The following is a 13,810-nucleotide window of genomic DNA, read 5'->3' on the forward strand; positions in this document are numbered from 1 at the left end:
AAAAGGAAAGTTCCCTATTAGAGCCACATGATTCCTGTTCACGTTTTCATTATCCTAAAACCAGAAACCTAAATGAACATTAATCTCGAAATTCCTGCACAATTCAAAGGTGCTCATAATTTGACCTAGCAATAAAAATCACAAGACCTGATCAGTAAAACTCCTGGCTTCGTAGGCTTAAGCGATCTCCACAACAGCATCTAATAACATTATACATGGCGTGTTTGTTATCAGAAATTCAACATTACATTAATACGGAAAGATGGATTCTACTAACCTTTACACGATGACAAGTCGATGCGCTGAAGATGAATCATATCGCAAGAATCTAAGTTGTTTCTTGATATGGGCCCTCGCTTTATTGATTGGGCAGTTATTCTGTGTACCGGAAATCGTATTTTTCATACCCATCAGGGAGACCGGGGAACATAAAGATTTTTTCTTTTAAACCCCAAGGAGGTTTTTTTGGAAGAACACTGCGCTGTGTCCAATAAGCTTTTCCAAAAATGGAAGCTTGTATAGGAGTGTGTGAAAATAAAAAGGCTTTTGTTATAACCATACGGCACAATGTTCTCGGCATGTTAATTTTAGAATGGTGCCACAATCGGTCCATTGGTTTCCGGGTAATGTAATATTTAAGTTATAAATTAAAGGCATTGGGGGAAAAAATAGAAATGTTGAGCCTTTATAAGTGAAGCTCCTAAAAGCATATATACCTTCCTATATAAGAAATATACAAGTTCAAAATTAAGTCCTCATATTTTTACTGAAATTCAATAACAACTCTATCACAAGTGTTGCAATTCCGTCATTTCGTTAAACCCATCAACGGCAGTGTCAAATTTGACAATTAAGAATGCTTCCCATTGAATTAAGTGTATTTCTGGGTCTCCTCCTTGATGCTTTGTCTGAATAACTGACACTACTGTACTTCTTAAATCTGATTCCAAGTGTTTTTTATCTAGCCAATGGATGACTAAAGGAGCAATAAGAACTTTTTTCTGATCCTGGATTTATGCTGGGTTATACGTTGACATACTTCTTGGTTGGTTTCCCAAGGTACAATTTATTCCAAGGGGAATGACTCCGTACACCATATTTTTAGATTTACCATTTCAAAAAACACTGTTTCCAATAGATATTTTTATGCGCAAAGACTAACCCTTCAATGGTTAAATAACAATTGATACGTGTATCACATTTGTGATGTCCCTGTATTGGTGAAGGTTTAAAACTGTTGCATTGTGCTTTTTGCAGACCCGTTTGGAGTCTCTGCTCTGACCAATTTGTCCCCTAAACGTTTCTTTTTTATAAGAGCAAACAAGGGTTTCTTAAATGATGGATCCAAATGTGAGATCAGATGGCAATTTTTGTTGATCGTTTTTTTCTACTGATTCGTTTTTCTGCAGAATATTGATACAAACACTTGACATTCTTACTTAGGTCAACTCTTCTTTAAAAGCTATTCTTCACGTGGTGTCCACCATGCTTTTTTTAAAGTGTTTAATTTTTATTTGTTTAGAGTAGCCTCTTCCTGTCAAATTTTCAATTAAAGTTTTTCCATGAAAGTAGTAATCATTTCTGTCAGAACAGTTTCTTCGTATCCTTAAAAACTGCCCGAATGGTAGATTGTCCCTTGGACTCCGGGGTGGTGACATACGTAATGTGGGCTTTATTTTTATCAGTTGGCTTAGTATGTAATGTTGTTTTCAGCAAACCAGCTGATGCAACTGCTTCAACATCAATGAATGTAATTGTGATGGATCAAGGTGTAAACTGAATTTGATGAAGAAAAATGCCAACATTCTCATCCTGGCATCAGCACCCACAATCTTTGGGCAAGTGCTCTTTCCATGAGTTGGTACAGGATAGTTGTGTACACATTTACCTAGTTATTTAATTAGTGTTGTCCATGCTACAAAAGTCCAACAGGACAAAGATTTTAACTGCAATCTTGGTCTTCACACCTGTTAAGCCTATCCAAAGAAAGAGCAGTAAAACTGTTGAAGGGTGACAACTTACCAACCAGATCAAAAAATCTTACAGATAGCAGCATGGCTCCCATGTTCTTATAGGTTTAAAATTCCCCCCCCCCCAAAAGTGTACAGGTTATAACTAAGGCTCCCGGTTTTCCGTTTAAACTGATTTTTTTTTATTTTTTATTTCTTTATGGATTTTGAGGTCACAGCATTAAAGCCAATGCAACCTGGGATGTATAATGCCAAGACCTGTTTGCATAAACAATATGAAAGAACAAAAGAAACTAATTACAACCTCCTCCTCCTCAGTTATGCTCTCCCATCCGCAAAGGAGAACATGCAGTGGTCCATAAAGGGGGTCAACTATGTAGCACGTGCCTTAGCGGGGGTCGGTGTAGGGGGATCTGCTACCCGCTTTAAACTGATTTTTACATATAAATACAGACGGAAAAATATTTTTCTTCTGTCTGTATTTATAAATAGAAACTGTAAAATACGACCAAGTCAGATTTTCAGATTCTGAGAATTGTTTGGCAATCCGTGCTCCAGCCCAGGATTGCATCACCTCGCCCCTCTTCCTGATTGCTGTTTATGCCTGCTCAGTTTAACTCCTGCTGGGCCATTAATCTTTTGTTGGGCGCGGGAAAATGAGTGTGACCCAAAAAGGTCAGAAAGACCGGTGGCATAAAAGCAATAGGGAAATTAGGTTGCATTAGCAATACTTTCAGGCCTTAAAATGTGAACTTTCCTCTTTGACTTGGCGCCAAATGAAGAAACACAAACATTCCTGAGAGACAGAGACAGCCGGGGCAAACTTGTAAGCTTTTTTTCAAGTTAAATCGTTTTTTTCACCACTATGCGAGGAACTGTGTGGAATTACTGTGTAAAGTAAATTGTTCAGTTTCTACTAGGCACTAGAAAGTAAAATAAGGCAAGTGATACACGCCCAATGTTTTCAACGTATGAAAAATGTGTTTTTGCATTAGCGAAGGATTTAGTTTAAAAAAGAAAGTTAATTAAAAGCTGCCAGCTCACATGGGTGTTGTTGGATATTTTAGGCCTTAGAAATGTGAGGGAAATAGTGCCCGGCATGACTAATGCAAGGACCTTTAAGTTCTTTCTGAAATAAGAGCTTGCTGCTTCACAGGAGAACGTTGGCTCTCTCTTATGTGGATAGTCAACTCGCACCACAGAGCATGCTGCAGGGAGGAGCATGGAACTGACAATAAGGAGAACGAGGCATCCAAATCTCAAATTTATCTCAAAAGTAGACAGCTCTTTCATGCCTCTTTGGCCAGGTCACTAAAAGTGCACAGGTGCACTCGTCTAAATTCAAATTATGTTTACATCTAATAATCATGGCTAGTGACAGTGTTCTCAATATTGTAACACAACAGCAGCTCACTAATATTACTGCAAGTAATCTCTGACACCACGGTGACTTGTATTACAATGGTAGTTTTCAGATGACAGTATTCTGTTTACTTAATTTGGCACATATAAAAATATAGCTACATCTATAACAACCGTGTGCACTGCCTATTTAAATAAATGTGGAAAAATACTAGCGGCAAAGTCTTTTTTTTGCTTGCGACAAAAATAAATGCGGATATATACAGAGAAATGGACTTAAAAATAAATATGGATAAATAAAGATATAAATGTTAAAAAAAAATAATTACCATAAAACCGGGAGCCCTAGTTATAACATGAGGCAAGGACACCATCCCCTAGACTGTTACGCAGCTAAGTGGACAACATCCATTACAAGTTGTTGAAAATATAAAATCCAGACCATTCAAACCGTAGAGAAAGCCATTCTCCAATACTTAATCTATTTACTGTTATGTTAATTAAGGTTACAAATATCAGCTATAACCGCATATACTAAGGGAACGTATCACAGAGATTTTTCAAAATATATTATTAAACAATTTCTTAAAGTACTGGAAAAGACTGTATTCTTCACATGTGGTTATATGACCTAATTAGAGTGGTTCAAGCTGGTTTCGTTAAAACACTTTTTTGTGCCAAAGCATATCGCTATTAAAGAATGTAACCTTAAAAACAGCCTTCTGAATTGCACTTTCATTAAGTGAGTTCAAAGCTTTAACTCTTCAGGAATCGCACTTGACTGTACATAAAATATGGAGTTTTGGAAACCAACTTTCATTTGTACCAAATGTAGTTTCACAGTTTTTTTGTTAATCAGACGATGCAGTTACCCACTTTCTTCCATAGCCAACTAACTCAGCATGAAGAGCTCTATTTACATTACATGCATTATGAGAAATTGTGTGCAAAATGCACGCAATAAAGACAATAAGAAAATTATAACAGTTTTTTGCTCCCTGTGCACCACAAGTCATAGACTTCACTGTAACTAATAGAGCCATAGCAAGTTGAATACTACAAACTGTTCAGTTGTGCATTAGTCAAATACTCCTTGGATACTAAACTATGGGTTCAATACATATACTCCACTCGCAAAAATGTTTTTGTACATATTTAGTCGCAGAAGGATGCTCAAGTATGTCAAATATATTAAGACGTTTATTTGGCACTGCTCAGCATTAAACCCTCACTCCAGAAGGGGATACTACCATAACATAATCAGTGAACAGCATGTAAATATAGAAGAATCTCAAAACAAAACTACTTACCAATAACAATAGTTCCAGAGTGAAGCTCTTAAATATTCAGATATTCCCATTCTGCTTACCAGGTGAAGGAGTAACGGTAAGTGTCCTGTTAAAATGTTTAAAAGAAAAAAAATAATAATGGTTGGGACTTACAGTTAACATCACATTGAGTTATCATGATGCCCTCTATGGTTGATACCAAAAGTTAATACTTTAGTACTAGTTGCACATCATGTGAACCTAGAAGAGTTTCAAACTCAAAAATATTGACACTGGTAATACATTTTTGTTTTACCAGTCCACTGTTGGCTGGAACGTGGCCTACTGTATATTGTAATTGTAGTGGTGGCCTTAATCATGGATAACTATGGTACTGCACATTGACATGTGTTGCTGGTTTCAGGACCCCATGTGCAAAGAAGTCTGAATGGAGACTACGTAGATATGATGTCTCCACAGTGAGCCACATTAGTGAATTATCCCAGGCAGACAAATAATTACAAATGTCTTAGAATACCTACTGTCTAACCTTGTACATTTATAGGACGGTGTATGGTGCAAATATTTAATAATCTCTCCTTTATTTTATAGCGGATCAGAGGTAGGAAAGCTACCCTTGATGAAATTCAGATGGTACATTCAGAGCATCATGCCTTACTATATGGAACTAGTCCTCTAAACCGACAGAAACTTGACAGCAAGAAGCTGCTGGGTACGTACCCTCCAAGGCACGTGTTCTCAATCTAGGAAAGATATTCACATCAGACTTCAATGGATTCTTTGTGTTATGTTTGACCTGTATGTTTGTTTCTGTAATATTTTCTTTTAACGCAGTGGTTAACTTTAGAAATAATGGATATGAAAGGGATGTGACACTTCCCACTCCATAAAATAACAATCTTTTAATTCAAAACTGTCAAACCCCACTGCCATTCAGGTTTTGTTTACCATGCATTTTACCACTGTGTTACTTCAGCTCAGCTCACTCCTACTATCACTTCTGCTGCTGATTCACTTCCTAGCCGAAGAGCTAGAATGCCAGAGTGTGTAGTGTTCCTGATTTCAGTAGGCCTGTGAATTGACCTACTGAACAAAAGCATTTATGTTGAAAACACGATAAATTGAATTCTGAAAACTTCTGCAGTATTTTGGCAAGTTCAAGTGTATTTAAATCAGTTATCTTCTTTATGTAAATATATTGCGTTGTGCGGTATGTCTTTAGCTGAATTGCCAGTTGGACCCTTCCGTTTACCTTCTCAAGGCACCCCCTTTGTGCCTCTTAGCTATTTATGTGATGGCATATAGGATGGAAAAAGATTATATGCAAAATCCATAATAAACAATCCTACATAAGATATCATTACCCAGTGGATGCAGCTGTTCTGTCAATTTGAGAAATGTCTGCATGGACCTTGGCTATCACTCGCTCTTATAGCCATTGGGGTTTTGCTTTCTCCAGGTCCCATGACACAGAAGATGTATGCAGTGTTACCATGTGGCGGAATTGGGGTGAGTTGTGATACCATGCTTGGGTAACAGGGGCACTTTGGAGCACAGATCTTAGTCTAAGCGTGCTTATTTTTTGGCAGGTTGACAGTGACACTGTTTGGAATGAAATGCATTCCTCCAGTGCTGTACGTATGGCTGTTGGCTGCTTGGTGGAGTTGGCATTCAAGGTGGCATCGGGTGAACTCAAGGTAAGGCTATCACTCAGCTCCTTTGTCACCTGAATATAGTGCTTCTACAGCCTTTTCCTGGCTCATATGAATTGATAATCTTCTGATTTATCCTTAAAGGGGGTATTAAGTGTAGAGAACAAATTGTTCCCTTCGCCCAGTTCTGCATTTCTGTCTGACAGTCATACTATATGCATTGTAGAACATTTGTTTGTTTGATGTCAGCTACGGTTTTGAATTCTATTGTGAAGTCATTCACCAGAAGGCCACCGTAATGCTCTTCGTGCCTATACTTTGACCCTAAGTCTCATTCCATTGGTTCTGAATGTGCCAACAATAAAAAATGCTGAATAAGCTAATCAAATGAAAAGGTCAGAATATACTTTTAAAAGGATCAATTAAGATGTGTTATGGTTGTTCTCACGAAAAAAGAAAACATTCTAACGGTTATTTTCTTAGTGGGGAGCAGTAGGAAAAACTGACTCTTATCGTCAAGTTCAGTGTTGGCACCTGAGACCATGGCAGGTTCCAGTTGAGCAACTCTGCCATTAACATTACAACATAAATTTGCTTTACATTATAACTTCCAAGGACAAAGTGGCATTCTGGTAATGTAACTGAGCTTGGCTTTTCCACACTCCCTCATAGTTGCCTTAATTCCCTAGGCTGGCCTTTATTTTCTGTTGCGTTAACTTGGCACTGCAGAGTACACATATAAACTGGTTACCTCTTTCTCTCTCTTTCCCTTTGCCTTAATTTAATATATCGTAGAACGGTTTTGCAGTCATTCGACCACCTGGTCATCACGCTGAGGAATCTTCAGCCATGTGAGTATAACAATTTTCTCTTCTTTTTGTTTACATGTTGCATTACTGACAGAAGATCTGGTGGGATAGCAGAAAAGTAAATTTAAAAGCCTACTGGAGAATACAGGGAAAGTGAAGAATAGTGGTTATTCTAGCACTGCTAAGGACATAACAAATAGTACACTGAGTGAAACTTCTGGTGTTAGTGAAGAGGGAGGCTTCAAGCACTGTGTGGTGTATCTTAAATGCTCGAGGGGGCTCTTTCCTTATAAATGTCTGACTTTACAACATAGTTTTATCCTTGCACACCATTGGTCTTAACTTGCACACCATTGGTCTTAACTTGCACATGTATGTAGTATTCACAGAGGCATTGGCAAAGTAAACAGAGTTTTTATCCAGTTTTCTCATGTTTCCAATTTTTGAGAACCTGGTTTCCACCATGCAGGAAACTGCATTGCTGCTCAGAAGTGTGGAATTAAAAAATATAGTACATTACTGTAAACGTGCATACTGTCTCTGCTTCCTCTTGTATTACCTGTTCTGACAGTAGGTAAGAATACATCACGAGTCAGCAGGGTGAATGTTTATTCTCCTCTCTCTCCCCAGGTCCACTATGCCGAAAATGCCACTGATACTGGTAGTATGCAATCCAGACTTTGGCTTTGCTCAATGAATCTGCAGGTGTAATGTACCATATCATTTGGGATTTTCATTTTGTTCAAGGTTTTTATCGTTTAACCTAAGATGATCTATTTAGAGGCTTCTGATTCTCAGCAATACTCCATTTTGGAGTGATGTCAGAGACCTAATATCCTTGTGTTCAGTCAATAAATTGTTTTAATGGAATATAAACACAGTTGAATACACGCCATCACTATAATATGTCCAAGTAGTTACAGGCTGAGGATTTTAGGGAAACCTATCCAACTCGCCTCCCTATCAAAGAATAAAAAGTTGTTTTTGGTGTTTTACTTTCTCCCATTAACTCAGGAGATCCACCCCCACTTTCAGCAGTCTTTCTTTGACTCCCAAAATGAAAACTAGTGTGCACTGTACTGATGTTCCATCCTAAAACCACAGGTTTCGAACCACGGGAAGGCTGCGGAACACATGCTGGTCACAGACCAGCTCAAGGTGTGCTTTTAGTGTTTGGATGCACTCTCTGCACAACAAGAGTTCTGCCCTTAGCCCAAAGGTGATCAAGGACAGTGAAGCTGTATGTTGCCAAACACAGGAAGAGGTTGCAGGCTCTGCTCTCACTCCAAGTCAAAGACGTGGACATGTTCCTGAGGACGTTCCTACAACAGGTCCTCTGGTGAATCGAAGTCCAAGCAGAAACATAAGTGAAGCGGGACTCAACCACCTACCGCCACTCTCTATCAAAGGAGAATTTATGAGGGTGTAAAGGTGCCAATCCATCTCACTCCTGATCTCTGATTGAGGAGCTGACTCCACAGTTGATCCTGTTGCACCCCGAGTTCCCCGGGACATCAGCGATGCTGCAGCAGCAATACTGCTGTGCCTTTGGGCTCTCAGTTGGATTTGCTGAGCACTTTAACAGGTTTAACAACGACTCCAGTGCAGACTTCCATCCTGTGTCCAAGACCCATACCACTGCCTTCTTCATCTTTACTGAAGCTGGAGGAAAATCTGGAATCTATTCCAAATCAGCTTTGGCTCAACCCCAACCAGGATCCCATTCCAAATCTGCTACTGGGCAACGGGTCCCCATATAACCATACAGTCTGATCCTATGTTTGCATTACCTCAGAAGTGCCCTAGGTGCTCCGTTGTCTTTTGTCTCCAAATCTGACCAGACAGAGCTTGCCACCACCCAGAGATAACGATAGGAGGCCAGTGTGCTTGATACTTCTCACGATTGAGGTTTAAACTTGCCTCTTTGGGCCCCAAGGAAAGATATAGCTTCCTTTGCTTAGGTAATTCGAAGAGCAGCTAGGGTCCTGGACCTATAACTACCTTCTGTTGAAGTCAAGACAAATGTTCTTGCTTAGGTTTTGCAACCTTGGCCAGAATTACCTGAGCATGTTCTATGAAGCCAGTACATATACCTTAATGGGCACTTGTTTAAGCCCTGTTGTTGCCTGCCGGTGAGTAGGCTGGTGGCCAGACGCCATAGTCTGGTGACCCTGATTTCCTTGCACAGAGTCATATTCAAGAGAGTTTGGTTGTCCAGGATTTCACCAGCAACAAGAACCGCAGTTCCTTATTCCACCCCCTACGCCCCCCTCAAACAGGGAGTCAGAAGATTGAGGCATTCAGAAATTGAATGCTCGCTTCGGCTAGCCTAGCAAAGAGGACAGCCAATGTTGTTGGTTAATTGGGCCTACTCATTGTCTGGAGTGAGTGGCTGACACCAGTTTAGTGACATACAGGTCTCCCTTATGGATATCACTTTTGATAGATCACTCTTGTTCAGCATAAAAGCTGATTCTGCCTTTGAACACTCTAAGAAGGGTCATGCCACAGCACACTCTGGGTCTTTCAGCCCCTGCCAAACAGTTTCCTTGCCAGTTGAGCAAATTCAAAGAATACCCCAGGGGTTGGGGTACAGGCAATTCCAGTTTCCACCCTGCCCCCCCCCCCCCCCCCCCGCCCCCACTGCAGTCAATCCAGTCTTTTCAAGGCCAGTGATATGGATCTGGTAGACAACACGCAGGTCACCACAGGCATCATTCCTCCCAGTCCCCCCCTCTGCGGTAACAGCCTCAAAGCTGGCATACAAACACATAGTCGGAAGCAGGATCCAGTAGTTTCTCCAGGGTAGCATTCTATTACATTTGACAGATGAATCCTCCAAATCGTTCAGCATTGCTCTGCCCTCCCTTTTCCCTCTGACGCACCACACCTTCCTCCATCATTGGAATTGTTCTCAGAGGAGCACCTGTTCATTCGAATGCAAGAGGTGTGCACTCTATTCTCCAATAGAGTCACTGAGAGAGATCTGGACTTTGCAGTTAGGGTTGGTATTACTCATGCTAGTTCCTCATGCAGAAGAATTGGGTTTAGAACATTGAACCGGTACATCCTGTCAGAGCGTTTCAGAATGACCACCCTGCATGACATTATACTGCTGCTCTGCACAGGAGATTACATGGCAACTATCAACCTCAATGATGCCTGCTTCATCCATCAGTCCATCTCTGCTACCTGCAGTTTGTGGTTAGTGGACACCATATCCAGTTTACAGTTCTCCTACTCTTGGTCACAGTGTCCTCAAGATTGTTCACCAAGCGCTTGCGTTTTGTGGCATTCTTGCCTTCAACACCATTCATGTATTTACACTTCTGGACAACTCGCCGATAAGGAGCAGCAGCCGATACAATCCCTAGCACATACTTAAAATTCATATTTGTCTTGTATACACTACAGTTCAAGGCCAACTCGAAAAAGTCACACTTTCAACCCCTCCTAAGTTAGCCCCATTTTAGGGGAGGTGGTAGATAGTGGGACAGGGAAAGCCTACCCCAACAAAGAGACTATGATGGCATTTCAAAGGTTGCTGCCTCTTTTTCAGACATCACATCCCATGCCTTTAGGGATGGTAATGAAACTGTTGTGGGTGATGTCTTCATGCATAGCAATTGTGCCTCATGCAAAATTACATATGCATCTACTACATGAGTGTCTAGCAAGGCAGTGGTCACAAGCAGATGCCCAGGAAGAAGATTTGATGTTGGAGCCCAGTGTTAAGAACAGTCTAAAATATTGGAACTTGAAGAACTTGTTGCTGGACATATAATTCCCAACCCTCAACCGCAAGTGACCCTTATCACAGACAACTCTCTCATGGGTGTGGGTGCTTACCTCAACCACATAACGATCCAGGGTACCAGGATACAGGATCAACAGGATTGTCATATCAACCAGCTTGAATTGACAGCAATCCATTTGGCGCTGAGAGCATTTCACACCCTAATTCAAGGTAATACAGTATTCATAAAAACGGACTGCATGAACCACAATGTGTTGTGCCCAGAAACAAGGCAGAATCTATTTGACCCAGCTGTAAGCACTAGCAAACAAAGATTCAAATGTGTAGTTTGCACACCTTTCAACTTTACCACTTCTTCAGTCCCAAACTACTAAAATTAAGACGTCTTCTGTCCAAAGGCATGCTTGTATAAAACCAGGTCTGCTGATCCCGGGCAATGGACCAGTCTCGTAGTGCACACTCGAGGTTTGCTGAATAATGCTACAATTACTCCAAAGTTCACACAAAGCTCTTTTCAAACAAATTGTAATGAATTTTCCAAAACGGTAGGCTTCACCATGTACAGTCATTGTTATCCAGTATCGGATCTTTCATAGATGCACATGCTTGAATCATCCCTGCCGTCGAGGTGGGAGTCTCACGCTAAAAATAATATATGTATACAATAGTAGTAAAACATATTGTAATAGGCTATAATGGACTGCGCAGTCATTGTAGTAGCCCATCCTTGTCCTTTTGTAAAAAAAGAAACACAACCAATCAGGCTCTAGCACCCTCTAGAACACTCCACAGAGAGGCAAGTCTCTCAGATTTTCAAGCACAAGTGACCAGCTTAATATAAAAGTAATAAGGGAAGCCTCTCTGGGGAGGAGGGTGGGTCGCCTATGAATCTATGAAAGATACCAATACTGGATAACTGAAGTTACAGGCAAGTAACTAGTTTTCTTATCCAGTGTTGGATCTTTCATAGATTCATTTAATTTTGAGTATGGTGGGTTTCATGTGAATGCCACATAGATATCCTTTTCACTAGATATACAAGTACATATATATATATATATATATATATATATATATATATATATATATATATATATATATATATATATACATATATATATATACATCACGAACAGACTCCTTCACTGAAAGAGAAAAGGCCACACTTGAGGAGGTTTTCGGAAGCGCATTTAATCAGCTTGCCCACACAGAGAAGAGTTCTGACACCCATGGTGGCGGATGCATTTCGGCGTTCTTAGCCTCTTCAGCGCCGGGTGAAAGTGCAGGAAGAAGGGGTGTGAGCGAAGGTTCAAATGTCCAGCCTTCATCTCATCCACGGACTGCAGCCACTCCCACGACGATGATGTCACACTGCATATACTTCCTGTGGTCAGCTAGAGCCCCAGCGCCTACAGGTTCCAGCATGCAACAGCAAGATCCTGGTAAGTATCGCAAACGAGGTGGGGAGAATGTCTGTGCTGCAATGTCAGTGAAAAGCCCCCAAAGTTCAACAAACACAATTGGGCAGTGGAGCTTCCTCCAGTCCCCAATCCGCTTTAACCACTTCACAACGGAATCCTTTCTGGCGGGGGACATGGCAGATTCCAAGTCCGACGTGCTGCTCAGTGGCAACTTCACCGTCATACTTCTTCCGGTGATCCGTGGTGGACCCTGTAAAATTCCGGTAACCCGGAGTAGAAACGACTGCGAACAGTAGTCCAGCAAAACAGGGCCTCTGAAGAAAGCGGGAGCCTTTTGTGCGCGTCGCTGGTGACCACGCTAGTAAGTATCACGAACAGACTCCTTCACTGAAAGAGAAAAGGCCACACTTGAGGAGGTTTTCGGAAGCGCATTTAATCAGCTTGCCCACACAGAGAAGAGTTCTGACACCCATGGTGGCGGATGCATTTCGGCGTTCTTAGCCTCTTCAGCGCCGGGTGAAAGTGCAGGAAGAAGGGGTGTGAGCGAAGGTTCAAATGTCCAGCCTTCATCTCATCCACGGACTGCAGCCACTCCCACGACGATGATGTCACACTGCATATACTTCCTGTGGTCAGCTAGAGCCCCAGCGCCTACAGGTTCCAGCATGCAACAGCAAGATCCTGGTAAGTATCGCAAACGAGGTGGGGAGAATGTCTGTGCTGCAATGTCAGTGAAAAGCCCCCAAAGTTCAACAAACACAATTGGGCAGCGGCGCTTCCTCCAGTCCCCAATCCGCTTTAACCACTTCACAACGGAATCCTTTCTGGCGGGGGACATGGCAGATTCCAAGTCCGACGTGCTGCTCAGTGGCAACTTCACCGTCATACTTCTTCCGGTGATCCGTGGTGGACCCTGTAAAAATCCGGTAACCCGGAGTAGAAACGACTGCGAACAGTAGTCCAGCAAAACAGGGCCTCTGAAGAAAGCGGGAGCCTTTTGTGCGCGTCGCTGGTGACCACGCTAGTAAGTATCACGAACAGACTCCTTCACTGAAAGAGAAAAGGCCACACTTGAGGAGGTTTTCGGAAGCGCATTTAATCAGCTTGCCCACACAGAGAAGAGTTCTGACACCCATGGTGGCGGATGCATTTCGGCGTTCTTAGCCTCTTCAGCGCCGGGTGAAAGTGCAGGAAGAAGGGGTGTGAGCGAAGGTTCAAATGTCCAGCCTTCATCTCATCCACGGACTGCAGCCACTCCCACGACGATGATGCCACACTGCATATACTTCCTGTGGTCAGCTAGAGCCCCAGCGCCTACAGGTTCCAGCATGCAACAGCAAGATCCTGGTAAGTATCGCAAACGAGGTGGGGAGAATGTCTGTGCTGCAATGTCAGTGAAAAGCCCCCAAAGTTCAACAAACACAATTGGGCAGCCGCGCTTCCTCCAGTCCCCAATCCGCTTTAACCACTTCACAACGGAATCCTTTCTGGCGGGGGACATGGCAGATTCCAAGTCCGACGTGCTGCTCAGTGGCAACTTCACCGTCATA

General features: G+C 41.8%; 1 protein-coding gene across 18 annotated transcripts in view; it reads left to right on the forward strand.

The window, feature by feature from the left end:
* Positions 1-13,810, forward strand: part of HDAC5 (histone deacetylase 5) — a 1,827,433-nt gene that overhangs the window by 1,460,773 nt on the left and 352,850 nt on the right. For all 18 annotated transcript variants that reach the window (XM_086923942.1, XM_086923931.1, XM_086923932.1 and 15 more), the window contains 4 exons: positions 5,213-5,333; positions 6,081-6,130; positions 6,211-6,318; positions 7,069-7,124. In XM_086923942.1, the coding sequence (XP_086780068.1) occupies positions 5,213-5,333; positions 6,081-6,130; positions 6,211-6,318; positions 7,069-7,124 (335 nt within the window). The remainder of the gene's footprint in view (positions 1-5,212; positions 5,334-6,080; positions 6,131-6,210; positions 6,319-7,068; positions 7,125-13,810) is intronic.

The sequence above is a fragment of the Lissotriton vulgaris genome, chromosome 5, assembly GCF_964263255.1.
Source record: "Lissotriton vulgaris chromosome 5, aLisVul1.2, whole genome shotgun sequence".
Lineage (NCBI taxonomy): Eukaryota > Metazoa > Chordata > Amphibia > Caudata > Salamandridae > Lissotriton > Lissotriton vulgaris.